Raw genomic sequence first — 15,091 nt, 5'->3', positions numbered from 1 at the left:
TGTTTTGTTTTGTTTTCCTGGCAAGGTTTTTTTAATTAAACCAACCAATATGACTCTCAAGCAGGCAAACCAAGTACCTCCTGAGGAGCCACCCCTTCCCTTTCTTGCCAGGGTTGACATTTATTCCAAGGGCTTCTGTCAGTGGCTTATATGGTACCTGTCTGCTGTGGAGACAAGGGGGCTGTGGACAGGAAAGCCTTTTCAGTCTCTGTGGACCAGCCCCCTCCCCCGTCCCTGCTCTAGGCTGCAAGGAATCCACTAAGCATCCTAGCCTGCTCTAGGCTGCAAGGAATCCACTAAGCATCCTAGCCTGCTCTAGGCTGCAAGGAATCCACTAAGCATCCTAGCCTGGGCTGAGGTTTTTTTTTTTTTTTTTTTTCCTTCCTTCCTTCCTTCCTTCCTTAGCATTCACCCATTTTTAATTAATTAATTTATTTAAATTTTTAATGTTTACTTATTTTTGAGAGAGAGAGAGAGAGAGAGAGAGAGAGAGAGAGAGAGCAGGGGAGGGGCAGAGAGAGAGGGAGACACACAATCTGAAACAGGCTCCAGGCTCTGAGCTGTCAGCACTGAGCCCGACACGGGGCTCGAACCCACGAACCATGAGATCATGACCTAAGCTGAAGTTGGATGCTTAACCGACTGAGCCACCCAGGCACCCCTATTTTTATTTATTTTTTTTAAATAGGCTCCACACCCGTTGTGGGGCTTGAACTCACAATGTTGAGATCAGGGTTGCACGCCCTAGTGACTGAGCCAGCCAGGAGCCCCAGGGTTCCCTCCTTCAACTCCTTGAATACTTAGCTTCCCCCCAGTTGTCACAAAAAGTTGGTATGAGTACAATTCTCAATTTTAAGCCTTCTTTTCGTCATAAAATTTTTTTAGTGTTCACCTGCTAGTCAGTGCTGGCAGATGACAAAATGAATGTGTAAGAAACAAATATGAACAGAACTCAAGAACCTGATCATGCCTGGTCTAATAGCTTGTTTCCATGAATGCATGTGTGCTTATAATTGAGATTTTACATGCATTCATGCAACACAGTAATATTTTCTCATACTGAAAATGATGGATTAAATATGAGATTAGATATACATGGTGTTCTACAAGTAACAGCATGATTTCTAGATGCTCTACCACCTGAATAACTTGGAAATAGAAAACCAACATTAATAGTGTGGGGGAGAGGGCATATGGATGATAAACAAGTAAAAACAAGATAATTTCAGGGGCACCTGGGCGGCTCAGTCAGTTGAGCATCTGACTCTTGGTTTGGGCTCAGGTCGTAATCTCATGGTTTGTGAGTTGAGCCCTGCATCGGGCTCTGTACTGGCAGTGTGGAGCCTGCTTGGGATTCTCTCTCCCCCACCCACCCCCAAAGTAAATAAATAAAGTTAATATCACCTGTAATGGTATAGGAAAGCACTGAGGGGCTTAGTACTGCAGCGGGTACTGCTGAGGGGTTAGACACCTCAACAGACCAGAGAGTTAGGGAAGGCTTCCTCCAGGAGGTGATGTCTAACAGAATCTTGAAGGACCAGCAGGGGGTGGCTGACTGAAGCTGGGGCCAGGACTTTCCTGGGCTTGTGGAGAGGCCGAGGGAATGAGACACCGTGAGGAGATATAGCTGCACTGTCCAATACAGACCAGTTGCTACACGTAGCTACAGAGCTCTTGAAATGGGGCTGGTCCGACTGAGTTATGCTGTTAAGTATAGAATATACACTGGGTTTCAAAGGTTTGGTATGATGAAAAAAGGGGGGGGGGAGTAAAATAGCTCAATGATATTAATTACATGTTGAATTATAATATTTTTAGTATATTGGGCTAGAGTATATTATTAAAATCAATTCCACTCATTTCTTTTACTTTAAAAAATGTGGCTGCTACAGGAATTACGTTTGCGTATATGATTTGCATTCTATTTCTGTTGGACAGTGCTGGACTGGAGGTAAGGAGGCTAGTGTGTGCTCAGCCAAGGAGTCTGGACTCCCTCATGAGGACAGTAAACCCCCAGGATGTAGGGGAGGGACATGATTTGTGCTTTGTTCAGAAAATCACTCTGGCTGAGGGGTGGAGAATGAGCTGCAAGAGGAACAGATCAGGAGTCAGAGGCTTGCAGGACTGTAGGCAGGAAGAGTGGAGACACGAGGCCACAAGTGAGGACTTTGAGTAACTAGATCTGACAGCTGACTGGACCTGGGCTGTGAAGGAGAGGGAGCAATTTGGGTAGACTTTTGGGTTTCCAGCCTAGACAAATGAGTGGATCCGGATGCAAGACTGTACTCAGCAAAGGGCTAGAGTGAAGAGTCCCCTATTAGAGTCTAACCTCGGTGAAGGCAGGACTCAGACCAGGGACTCAGTAAATATTTGTTAAATGAATCTTAAAACAACAATAACAACAGAGACTAAAATACATGGTTCAGAAAATGTGTCATGGATGGTCTAGAAGGGGAGAGGTCAATGATTAACTGCTACATCAGTGGGAAACAGAAACTGGAAGTTAGGAGGGGAAGCCCCCTGAGGGCCTGCCATATTTGCCATCCCAGGTTCCCATGAATGGCAGCAAGGGGTCCTATTGCTCAACCTCAGCAAGATACCATGCAGGTGCTGGGGGCTTTGGCTGGCATGGAGACATCCTCTTTGGTTTCCTCAGCCCCTTTGCTAGTTTTCGTGAGGAGAAGGGGAAGGTGGGGTGATGAGGCTGAAGAAAGAGGAGGGGCACTGGGTTGGTGTGAGAGGTGGATATGAAATGTGTTTGTACTAAGGGCATATTCTGAATGCACCCACTTGCCGGACTGCTTCCTGTAAGTGGACCCATCGTCCACACCTAAAAGTAGGCAAACATTTATGTCCATTTATCTAAAATGTCAATAATTTGCAGAGCCACTAGGGAATAGAGATTTTTACCTCAATACCTTGGGAAAAGAAATAGGAGTTCGTAAACAACAACAGCAACAAATATCTCCCTCCAATGGAGATCGGAGTTCTGACACTGTCTCTGTGAGTGTGGGTAAGCCCCGGGCTCTTTCTGCATCTCAGTTTTCCCATCTATCAAAAAGCAGTAATAGTGCTAACCTTGTCTACTTCACGGGGTTGGCGGTATTGGATGAGAAAGTGGATGTGAAAGGTGTCAGAAGGTTAGAAGTACATGCTGAAGGGAGAAGATATTGGTGTGTGCAAAGAATGATGCGCTCCTAGAGAAGTACTTTGGCTTGAGTAAACCTGAATAGCAGAAAAATCAGGAGGCCTGTACATCATGGGGCAAAAGTCAATCTCTCCTGCTCCTCTGAGGACAGAACTGGCTACCCCAAAGGGCAGCCTGGCTCCTCACAGTTTGTTACCTCCAAAAACTCACTGGGTGTGGGTGGGACATGATAAACAGTGAGATGGCTGGGCCACTGGGGGTCGGTGCTACAGCTTCCAGTATCCCAGTGAACTTACAGGTGTGTCACGAAAGAGTCAGGGGCTTTGTTGAAGAAATCTAGAGTGCTCCCTTCAGATGCAGATTGGTTATTTCTGCTCCATTTCATTCATTTGCATATTCATTTGTTCATCCATCTGTTTATTTATTCAAGTGTATATCCAGCATTCAGACCTCCCCCATCCTTCAAAGCTTACTCAGATTCTATCTACATTAAAAACAATTTTTTAATGTTTATTTATTTTTTGAGAGAGAAAGAGACAGAGCGTGAGTGGGGGAGGGGCAGAGAGAGAGGGAGACACAGAATCTGAAGCAGGCTCCAGGCTCTGAGCTGTCAGCACAGAGCCCAAAGCAGGACTTGAACCCACAAACTGTGAGATCATGACCTGAGCTGAAGTCGGACGCTCAACCGACTGAGCCACCCAGGCACCCCAAGTTCTACTTACTTTTGGAAGCCTCCTCGTCCCTCCAACCACCGCACCTTTATCTGACCTTCTCATTTCTTGAATCACGTTCTGCTTTCTATCTGGAGATAGAATTGGTCCCGATTCCTTTCTGGCCCAGTCAGTGTTTTCTTTATTTTCTGAGCTGAAACACAGACAGGAGATACAGAGCAAGTCCAGTTCTAGTTCTGGCCATGGAGGCCGGCAGTGAGGAGGGGAAGACAATTACTGGGGGCAGCTATCAGTGACCCTGCCACCTGAAGATAGTACTGGAAGCCACTTAGGAGTAGCTCCTCATTCAGCTCACCTTTAGTGAGCACCTCCTGTGTACAAGAACCTATGCCACAGGCTTGGGGAACAGATGACTATATCGTAAGTTCAAAAAAATATGGAGTCAAGCTGGGTAGATAACTCACATATGGCAAAGTTAAAAAAATGATTCTATTAGGGCCACCTGGGTGGCTCAGTTGGTTCAGCGTCCAGTTTAGGCTCAGGTCACGATCTCATGGTTTGTGGGTTTGAGCCCTGCGTCGGGCTCTGTGCTGACAACTCAGAGCCCGGAGCCTGCTTTGGATTCTGTGTCTCCCTCTCTCTCTGCCCCTCCCCCCTCCCCCTCTGTCTCTCTGTCTCTCTGTCTCTCTCTCTCTCAAAAATAAATAAACATTAAAAAAATTTTTTTAAATGATTCTTTTAAAAGTTCAAACAGCATTATAAAGCAATAAATGCCAGGTGGAAAGCTAGTGGTCCAGACAATAGTTACTGTGGGTAATTTAATGATTCTTCATCTTGGATTTTTCTAGGGCTGTCTCATTTCCCAGATGGCTGCCCTACAGCTTCCCCAGGACACTAGCACTTACTTGATCACAGAGCCAGGTTTTGGTAACACAAAATGTGCTTACTCTTGTTATACAGCTTTTGAAGAGAGAGGTATTGTAGTGAGCTGGAGTGAGTGGGGGCGGGGGAAGGGGCCATTCAGGAAAGCTTTATAGAAGTATTCACCGTGAATTTTCTGAAAAACTGGAGACATGGGGGGAATGGATGAGGCATTTTATGCAGAGGGAAAAGGTGTAAACAAGGGAACAGGAGCTCGAATAGATTGGGTGTAGTTACAGGATGGTTCATTCATGCATTAATTCAACAAATATTTATTGAACCTTTGCTAAGTGCTCAAGAGTGTTTTCACGCCGAACACATGGTGGTGAATGAAAGAGGCAATCTACCTTCAAGATGCTAGTGGGGCAGTTGATTTATTTGTCTGTTTATTAAAAACAAGACTAGATTGAGGAAAGTGCTATGAAGGAAAAGAACAGGAGCATATAAAAAATAATTAGACAGCACTTTAACCTCACAGAGGAAGGTGACATGTAAATGGAGGCCTGAACTATGGGGAGTGAGGGAGAGAGGGTTCCAAACATGGGAGGAGGGACCCTGTGATGAGGGTTTCACAGCAGGTAAAGACGGTGCATTTGAGGGACTGAGAGACGGTTGGTGGTACTGGGCTGTCGTGAGTGGATACATTTAAGAAGACTGTGGGGGGCGGGGGGCTGAAGCCAGACTGTGAAAGGCCAGGTTGGGGTTTGCACATGTGAAAACATGTCCCGAGACCAGGTTCTCTCTGGGTGTGTTTCTCAAACTGAGGGTTCCTTGGAGAGAGGGAGAATTAGGGAGAGAGAGCAAGGGTCTCTCCAGACATCTCGTGACTCCTATCCCTGTTTGCAGCCAGGCAATGGGGCAGTTGCGGTGGATGAGCTGCAGGAAAACAAGAAGCTAAAGGTGGGTGCCATGTGGAGTCTGCCCAGAGGGGGCGCTGCAGGGTCTCAGAGGCCCTGTGGCCCTGATGCTGGGGGTGCTGGGCCGGGTTCAGGCTTGGGAAGCCCCAGGGAGTGCTGTCAGGATGAGCCAGGGAAGGCGCCAGCTCCTCTGCCAACAGGACTGTCACCTCTAAGGTGGCCTTGGACGAGGTGCTTGAGGTGCTTGTTTGGGAGCTGAGGCCAGAACATCACTGCTCGCTCCACCACTAGTTTGCTGTGTGAGCTTTTGCATCTGTGAAGTGACTGTTTGGACTAGATGAACTCAAGCCCCAACATTTAGAATTGATCTCAAAGCCCAATTACCTGTGGCTTTGGAATGCCCTGGAAATAAGAGAAACATAGGAGAGGCACTGGGGGCATGTGGGGGTCTGAGGCTTCTGAAAAACTGTATCTTGGCTGCTTTGGCCTATGGGATATTTGGGGAGAATTATGGGAACCTTAGAAGGGAGAGTCTGGGGCCTGACTGAAACCTTCTTCATCTGAAGAAAATCCCCAGAGCTGTTATGAAGTACTGTGTTACCACAGCCACTAGATGGCAGAAGAGTTCAGATCCAGAGGGATGGGGGTGGCGTGGGGAGCGTGGGGGAGGGACAGAGCAAGTGTCAGTCTGTCTTTGGATGTTCCCTTGGACATCAGATGATATTTCTATGTGTGTCACATCTGGGTATCTGCATGTACAGATGTGTGTATGTGTGCACCTACGAAGGTCTCTTGAGCACCTGTGCGTAGAAAAAAGGACTGACCTGGGAATCAAAAGACCTGAGTGCCCATTTTGATACTTTCATTTACTCCCCACACGACCTTGGATAAATCACCTAGCCTCGTTGAGTTTCCATGTCCTTTTCTGTAGAAGGGGGTCACAGCCTTGCTTATCTGGGGGTGGGGCAACGATAAAGCGCGATGATGCTTTGTGGACTGTAAAGGGCTGTGCCCGTGCACAGGGGTCCGTCTGTGCTGTGTGTGGGTGTGTGTTTCTATGACAGTGCATTTTCAGGGAAGGACAAACCCTTGGTAATGTGTTATGCTTAGTACACGTTGTCTGCTCCCTGTTGAGACCTTGGGGAATTATTTGGTATGTAAAATTAGCCAGTCATGGAAGAGTGAGAGGAGCCTGAGAAAGAAAGCAGAATGTAACTCTTCTCACTGAGGGGGAGAAGGGAGGCCAGGAGAAGGCTCCTGTGCTTTGTTCTGAGCTCTATGGGAGGGAGGCAGGGTTAGGGAGGCCCTTGTGTGGCTCCTCCCCTGGCTTGGGCAGGGGCTCACTGAGGCCTGTGCGGCTCTCCCCTGCTCAGCTCCCAGCAATGCTGACCCGAGGGAGCAGCTCGACTTCTCTGCACAACAGCACCATCCGCAGCACCATCTACCGGCTCATGCTTCACAGCCTGGACCCTCTGGGAGAAGGTAAGCAAGGCCTCCCTGGACCTGCGTGGTCTCCTGTCCACTCCCTCCCTCCCTCCCGCAGGTGGACAAGACCTGGGACATGCAAAACTAGGAGGCAGTGGGTAGGATGAGGACGGAGTGGGGGGATGAAGCCAACTGTCTGGGAGACAGGGTAGAGAGAGGACATGGGACTCAACAGGAGAGGGCCCCAAGGAGCTAAGGTTAGGCATCTGTATCCCATGGCTTCCATGTCTGTGTGTCCCCTCCTGTAAAAGGGTCCACTTGTAGTTAGTGAGGCCATGAGTGCCATGTGCCCTGCTCTGGTCGATGTCAGGGCTGTCCTCAGTGACTTCCCTGCGTAGCCCACCACCCACGAGTCGTCTCCAGTGTCCCACAGAACCTCCAGCCAGGCAGCTTGGCCCAGGCTGACTGCCCGGGCCACTTCTGGGGGTACCTCCTGTAGGGCCCCACAGCCCAGAAGCTCTGAGTAGCACCTCCCCTTGGTCTTTGTCTAGCTCTGGAGTCCTAGGGAAACTGCTAACCCTCTCCCTAGCCAGGAACCCCAAAGGAGCTGCCAGGACCACTTCTGGAGGATGACAGGGGTCCAAAGTAAAGTGGGTCCTGATTGACAAATGATGGGGGTAGCTAAGATTCTCTCCATGCACCTTACCAAGTCTTGCCTTTTGGCCCACTTCCCCAGAGAACTGTTCCTAAAATGCTTCTCAGGCCCCTAAAGGGCACCCTCAGGTACACTCCTGTTCTCCTTGGATCCCTTCATCTCTGGATCTCTGGTGCAAAACTAGGAGCCCAGGTTGGCCTGTGGGCAGAAGCCAAGGGGTCAGAATGTAGTTGGAAGGAGGGCTGAGGGCTGAGCTGAATATGACACTGGAGATTGGCCCATGAGCATCGGCAAACACCCTCACTGACTTTTCTGGTTCAGGGACAAATCTTGCGGGGGTGGGGGGGGTGGGGGGAGGGGGAGGAGTGGCAGGGGGAGAGGTTGGGAAGGGGCTCAGAATTTCCTCACGCCTTGAAATATCCCCTTCAGATACAGTATTGGGTTTAGGGTATTTAGAAGGCTATTGTACTGGGAAAAGCAGAGACAAAGCCGAGGTGATGAAACCTTCCTCAGGAAATCCTCAGGGCGAGCCTCTGCAGACATTGAGAGAGGCTACTCCCAAGTGTCAACTCCAGAAAAACAGTGCCCCTGGAGTTTTGAGAGTGGAGTTTGCATTACGCAGTAGCCTGTGGGTGATCGTGCTGGGGGCGTACCTGGCCTGGGGCGGTGAAGGAAGCTGTATCTCTGGGTTACTCTCGGCCACTCCTTGTAGAATCACCAACTCTAGCAAAGTCCTGAAGATAAAGATCTCCTGAATGGGACTGCAGGGCCCCTTGCCTGGGCCACTTCCATGACTGGCAGCCTGCCAACAGCTGACCTACTTGTCCTAACAGGATTATGTGATGGCCAGGCCAGGCAGAGGTCAGAGGAGATTGATACTAAGTAGGAGATGATCCGGCCACGCTGAGAGTAGAGAGGCCACGTGAGGAAACAAGTGCTGGGGGAGCCAGCGACAGTCATCCCTAGGAAGACAAGCAAGCTTGGTATATGGTGGGTACATGTGGCAGGCAGGGAGGCGTGGAAAGGCCCTCGTGGTGGGTAACTGCTGCTACGCTCTGGGACGAAGTCCTGCTCTGAGAAGCCAACCCGGATTCTATACTCCCAGACTCCATCCAGGAGGGCCTGGGACCTTGCAGAACTGTGGTGAAGGCCTTTGTTCCCAAGACTTTCCAGATCCATGTTTGTGTTTCCATATGCTGTTTCCAAATGGCTGTCCAGATGTTTCCACCCTTTCCAGGTGTTCCAACTCTTTCCACAGAGCTGATGTGTGGTCTGAACTCTCACCCACCCTGTGAAGGGGCCTTTCTTCTCCAGGATCCTATGCCTTCTATGGTGACTTCACATCTATGGATGTGTGCATATGTAAGAGAGAGAGGGAGAGAGGGACAGAAAGAGGTTCTGCAGCTGACCTGCTTTCCTCAGTGGCAAGGGAAATGAGAGGTTAGGGTGTGTGATGAGGAGTGAGAAGGAAACAGGGGGACTTGGTTTTTCTTGCCAGCCCTTCCAGCCAACAGTCGGCAGATATTCTCAGCACCAGGACCAGAACGAGTGGGACTCTCTCCTTTGGTAACAACTCTGTGTTTGTTGCTCAACAGAAGATTGCAATGCGTCATCCATGCCAGGGGGGGCATTAAAGGTGTGTGGGTGAAGCAGGCAGCGGAGGGCCTGCTTCCTGACATCTCAGCTCTGAAGAGCACCTGCTGGGTTGGCCCACCAGGACACTTGGAAGTCATGCCAGAGTGGTGGCCCTGCAGGATGGAGCCTGTTGCCAGACGCAGCTGCAGCTGAACCATCTCTGAGAGCTTAGTTGACAGGCTGAAAGGAGGAAATTCCAGACCCGTTTATGCTTCCTGCCCATCCTGGACCCAGGCAGAGTTTGGTCCCAGCAGCTTCCCACATTGTACCTTCTCAGTCTGTCTGTCATAAACTAGAGGATCTTCAGGTTCCCTATTAACTCAAACGCTCTGGAATGCTGGGCCACTGCAGAGATGCTTCCTGGGTGGGACAGCTGCCCTCCATTACTCACTTCGTCCTTGTTGTAGCTAATGCTTATATAGTGCTTTCTAGGTGCCAGGCACTGTTTAAAGCACATTCATGTATAAACTTATTTATTCCATTAACAACTCTGTAAGATTTTACAGATGAAGAAGCTGAGGGACAGAGAGGTTAAGCAATCACTGAGCTAGGTCCCTGACTATCAAGTGGCAGAATTAGGATCCAAACCCAGACTATCTGGTATCAGAATCCCAGCTAACATAGCAATATTTAATTGTAGCATTAAAGCCTTTTTATTTATTTTTGTCTCACGGACCCCCACATCAGTGCTCTCAGTATATCATGATGTTGCCTTTTTAGAGGGGGACGCTGAGGCTTAGAGAGGGCACACAGGCTTCCCAGGGTCACCCAGCGCTCACAGGGGAAAGCCAGCCTGGACTCCAGAATAGATTCCATGATGCCACTTTTTTTTCTCGCTTGTGCCGTTGTCCTTACCCTCCCAGGTTACACAGCTGTGAGGACCCGCAGGAGCCCCTGCACCTGTCTCTGTGCCTCCCACCTTGAATTACACATGTAAACTTTGCATGTTGCCTGGAGCATCATCACAATGAAAAAGATTGCCCTCCCTAGTTTTCTTGCCTGGAAATCAGAGCAGCACTATTCTGTCCATAGTTCTCTTTGGGCCTCTGGCAAAATGTGTTCATAGAGATCCGAAAGGAGGCTCTGGGTACCTAGGGTCAAAATGGTGTGGCAGGGAGGTTGGTGGTAGGCTATTTCCCCTTTCTGACCAGAGAAGAAAGTCTCACCAGTAGTGCTCCTGGAGCTATAGCAGAGCTTCTGGTAAATTCATTGAAGAAAGCAAGCTACAAAGGACCTTACAGATAATCCAGTCCAAGGATGGCAAACATGTCTCCCTGCCATTTTTCGTCCGTTCCCTGCTCATTGCAGACATTACCAATAAATCATGGTAAAACCTCCACTATCCTTGGATCAGAATCTTCCTCAATCCAGCACTCAAAACAGCCATCATTCGAGCTCGTAAAGAAAATAAATCCTATTTGTTGCCTCTGAGTCCAACCATGTCATCTTGCCAGAGAGGAAATAGGATCAGAGAGGGGACGTGACTTGCCTAAGGTCACAGCCAGTTAGTAACATACAGGGAATTTAAGGCGAAAGCTTGGGAGCGGGCAGCAGGAACATGCGGAGTAGGACCGGAACCCAGACCATGACTTCCAGGCCAGCCTCCTCCCACCCACTTCAGCTGCTCTGGTTGCTCAGCTGACCAGTGTAACTGAAGGGCCTCAGATAAGATGTGTTCCCCTTTCTCATTTGCAGCCCATCCCTCCAAGGATAAGGAGGAGGAGAGCTTGAATCAGGAGACCAAAGCCAAGCCTCATGCTAATGCAGAGAACAAACCAGGTGAGAGGATGGTGAAACTGGTGGGTTTCCTCATGCTACCTTCCTCCTTCCTGTTGGCCGGGGGCTGAGACATGCCTCTCGGCCTGTCTGGGCCAGTCAGCTGGAGTGATATAGTCTGGTGCTGCCCTGAGTGCCACTGCACTCTAGCCTCCTCCTTCCAGTATGCTCCCTTTCTGACTGGGCTGCTGGCCCTAGGGAGGCTCTGGACAGCCCCTCTGCACTCTCCTCTGATGGGCCAGGCCAGGCCAGGCCAAGGGGTTATTGAAGGCCCGTTTCTTTTTCACTAAATCTCATCCCAAATGAGACTCCATAGGACCTCTGTTTCTTCTTCCTGTCACTTCTGCAAAAGGACAGTGCTCTTAGGGATTGGTCTGAGACCAGCAACCCCAGGAGGGAAGGACACCAGGGGTCTGGTGATGCAGAAGTCCAGCATCCATGTGGCACCTGGGATGGAGGGAATGAGGAAGCTCCTGCCCCTGTGGGTTCTGCACAGCACACCGGGCCTGCCCCATGCACCCAGCGACCTGCGGAAGGAGGGAGAGCGGCAGCCATTTTTTCCATACAATAGACAAGGAAACCCAGGCTGAGAGGTCACCTGACTCGTCTGAAGAAGTGAGAGGGTCTGCTCCTAAACCCGGCTCTCCAGGCTTTCTGAGTCTCCCTTCCCTGCCACCTATTTCAAGGCTTCCAAACTGCTGTGCTGCCTTTGAAGTCATCAGGATCCTCTCCATGTAGGCGGTAGGGGGCAGGGTCAGACCCTGAGGGCTGGGGCTTTGCCCTCTCTTTGGTCCCAGTTGCCCAAGCTTTTTATAGGTTGGATCCCTGGCCCCACTGGTCAGGATGGAAATATGTGTGAATACAGGGGGAGCAAGGATGGCCAGTTCCCGGCTGTCCTATCTGCAGGTATCTCTGTGGACAGGGCAACAATAATTCCTATCACATCATGTTACTTTTCCTAACAACAAGAAATTCCCCAAACTCACTGAGACCCTGGGGTGGACGCGTCCTGTAGCCCCTCACACTGGCTCTGCCAGCTGCCCTCAAAAACTGGCACACTCTTCTGATCTTTTCCATGTTTGTCCTTTAAAGAGGAGGAGTCAGCCAAGCTTCCTGCGGTCACGGTCACACCAGCCCCTGCTCCAGATGTTGAGGGAGATCAGGAGGAAGATCCTGGCAGTCAGGTAGGCACGAGCCTCTTCCCAGGTGGAGGGGATTGAACAGGCCCAGGGAAGGAGTTGCTGACCAAAGAGTCTTCCTTCTTGAAGGTCTGAAATGCTGCTTGAGGTTCATTCCTCTGAAGTAAGTATGGCCCTTTCTCTGAAGATCAAATAATACCTCATGGGGCCAGTTAATTCACCGTTAACACCTTAGTGTGAGTGCGGTATATGCACACGAGAATGTGCCACCACGGGTCACGTGCTAGGAGAACATAAGGAATAACTGTTGGGGGGGTCTTTCAGAAACTAGGGGGCAGTAAGACCAGGCAGCTCAAAGCGTAGCTCCATGCCTTGGAACCCCCTGAGGTTTGTCTACAGGGCTTGCCGCTGCCTTTACAGCCACACAGCCTCTTCTTCCACCACGCTCCAGCTACACTGGACTCCTGTCTCCGTGCTCTTCTGCCTCCGGACCTTGGTTTCCTCCCCTTCATGTATCCCCCCACCTGCATGTATCGCCTCACCCACCTTTCCAGGCCACTGTAAATGCCTCCATTGCCCTCAAGCTTCCCTGGCCCCCCACCCCCATCTGATGAATAAATGCCCATGTGCTTTGTCCCTGTCCCAGGGCTCTTATCACTGCCTTCCCCGCACTCCATTTAGGAGTCTCTCTTCCTTCAGCTCGCTGCTGAGTGAAGTTCCTGAGGGCAGGATGCACTCCTGAACGGTCTGTCCCACAGAGAGAAGTGCGGTGCCTGGCACACGCGGCTGTGCTCAGTAAGGGTTCAGAGATGACAGCGAGGGTGTGGGGCCAGCAGCCCAGTCAGAAAGGGAGTCGATGATGGTCAGTGATAGACTTGCATTTAGTTTGCAGGTTCCATCCCTGTTTGTTTTTTTAGTTTGCCACCCAGAAATAGTCAATTATACCTCATCCTTAAGCCAGCAACTTTGGGTTTAGTGTCGAAGACCTCTTGATGGTATCATGAGTGTCCTGAGTAGACCCACTGCAGCCAGCTCAAGTACAAGGGATTAAGAGGAGACAGAGAGATCTCCTGGAATCCCAGGGCCAGAAGCGAAGCTCCATTTCACAAAGAACTGCCCCCAGCTCTAAGCAGGCAGCTGTGACCCTGGTGGCTTCTCACTGTCTGTCTTTGCTCCCTCATGTTCCCTTCCCTGTGTGCAGACTTTTTTTCCTCTCAATTTTTATTTATTTTGGGAAGAGAGAGTGCGAGTGGGGAGGGGCAGAGAGGGAGGGAGAGAGAGAGAATCCCAACCAGGCTCGGAGCCTGATGTGGGGTTTGAACTCATGAACCGTGAAATCACGAACTGAGCCGAAGTCGGGTGCTTAACCGACTGAGCCACCCAGGTGCCCCGCATTTGCTTTCTTATTAGCACACATAGCACCACTCTAGGCCCCAGTCCATTATGGGGGTCAACCGATGACCGGCTCCCAGTCTCAGAAGAGAGAATCTGTTTAAACCAGGTCACAGGTCAGGGATCCAGCCTGTGTCTAAGCTGTGACAGGGAGTGCTGGGGTGCTCTGACTCCAACACAGAATGGAGCCACCCATTCAGAGGGTGTTAGGGGTGACAGTTCTCAGAGAAAAGGGTGCAGGCTGGGCAGACACTCCCACACCTATTTAAGTGACTTGTCATCTCCCCCAGTAAGCCTTCTCTCCTGATGGGGCTGGGGGAGGGAGGGCAGGAAGTATTTCAGGGGCACCTAGGTGGCTCAGTCGGTTGAGCATCCGACTTCGGCTCAGGTCATGACCTCACGGCTCATGGGTTCGAGCCCTGTGTCGGGCTCTGTGCTGACAGCTGAGAGCCTAGAGTCTGCTTCATATTCTGTGTCCCTCTCTTGCTGTGCCCCTCCCTGGCTCATGCTCTGTCTCCCTTTCTCTCAAGAATAAATAAAAAACATTAAAAATTAAAAAAATGTACTCTCGACCATTAAGTTAGAGTATCTGGGGTGGGTATGAATGTTTTTAAAACCCTCAGGTGATCTGAATATGCAGTGGAGTTCAGAATCACTGAGTATCCCTTGGGGTTGGCTGTGTGAACTTCGTTACAGATGACATACTCTATGAGCACACAGCGCAGGTCACTTGCTCAAGGGACAGGCCAGGCATGTTGCTATAGGTTAGTTGGGCGCCTAATCTGAGGACACTCAGAATCAATGCCTTTTAGAGTGCATGGAGTCACAGTGTTTGGTTCCCAAACACTGGTCTGCAAATGCATCTATTAGGAGCACTTGTGAGCATGTTAAAATAGATTCTTGGCTTAGTTCTCATCACAGAGATTCTAATTCAGTTGGTCCAGGAGGGGCCAGGACATCTGGATTTCTTTTATTTTATTAACTTATTTTGAAAATTAGTATTTATACTAAGCTCCCCAACGGAGAACCAAAGATCTCATTCAGCCCTGGCATTTGCGAAGAAGGGTAGTTTGGTGGTTAAGAGGCCAAGAGCTGGACTATCCATATGACAAATCCCAACTTTATCACTTACACCATGTGGACCACTGTGTGGACCACGGGCAAGTTATTTAACTATTCTGTACCCTAGTTTCTCCATCTGTCAGATGGGTTTAATTCCATCTATATCATAAGTTAATTGACTCATGAGACACAGTAAGTGCTAGCTATTATTATTGAAGCCACTTAACATAGTGCCTGGCACATAAAACCCCCCAGTAAATAGGTATTACCATCACAGTTTTACATACGTAAGGTAATATAACAATTTAGAAGTTTTAGTAGGCTCAGCAATGTAACCACCAAAAGATATGCAATATTAGGCAACATTAATGGAAGTAGGTATCCAAGAGAGGGAAGTGATAATCTTATTC

At 49.7% G+C, this 15,091-nt stretch overlaps 1 protein-coding gene across 3 annotated transcripts in view; it reads left to right on the top strand.

The window, feature by feature from the left end:
* Nucleotides 1-15,091, top strand: part of SLC24A1 (solute carrier family 24 member 1) — a 41,070-nt gene that overhangs the window by 20,635 nt on the left and 5,344 nt on the right. For all 3 annotated transcript variants that reach the window (XM_053223861.1, XM_053223860.1, XM_027067561.2), the window contains 4 exons: nt 5,587-5,640; nt 6,971-7,079; nt 11,008-11,091; nt 12,181-12,272. In XM_053223861.1, the coding sequence (XP_053079836.1) occupies nt 5,587-5,640; nt 6,971-7,079; nt 11,008-11,091; nt 12,181-12,272 (339 nt within the window). The remainder of the gene's footprint in view (nt 1-5,586; nt 5,641-6,970; nt 7,080-11,007; nt 11,092-12,180; nt 12,273-15,091) is intronic.

Source organism: Acinonyx jubatus, chromosome B3 (assembly GCF_027475565.1).
Source record: "Acinonyx jubatus isolate Ajub_Pintada_27869175 chromosome B3, VMU_Ajub_asm_v1.0, whole genome shotgun sequence".
Taxonomy (NCBI): domain Eukaryota; kingdom Metazoa; phylum Chordata; class Mammalia; order Carnivora; family Felidae; genus Acinonyx; species Acinonyx jubatus.
This window is presented reverse-complemented; position numbering and strand designations above follow the sequence as displayed.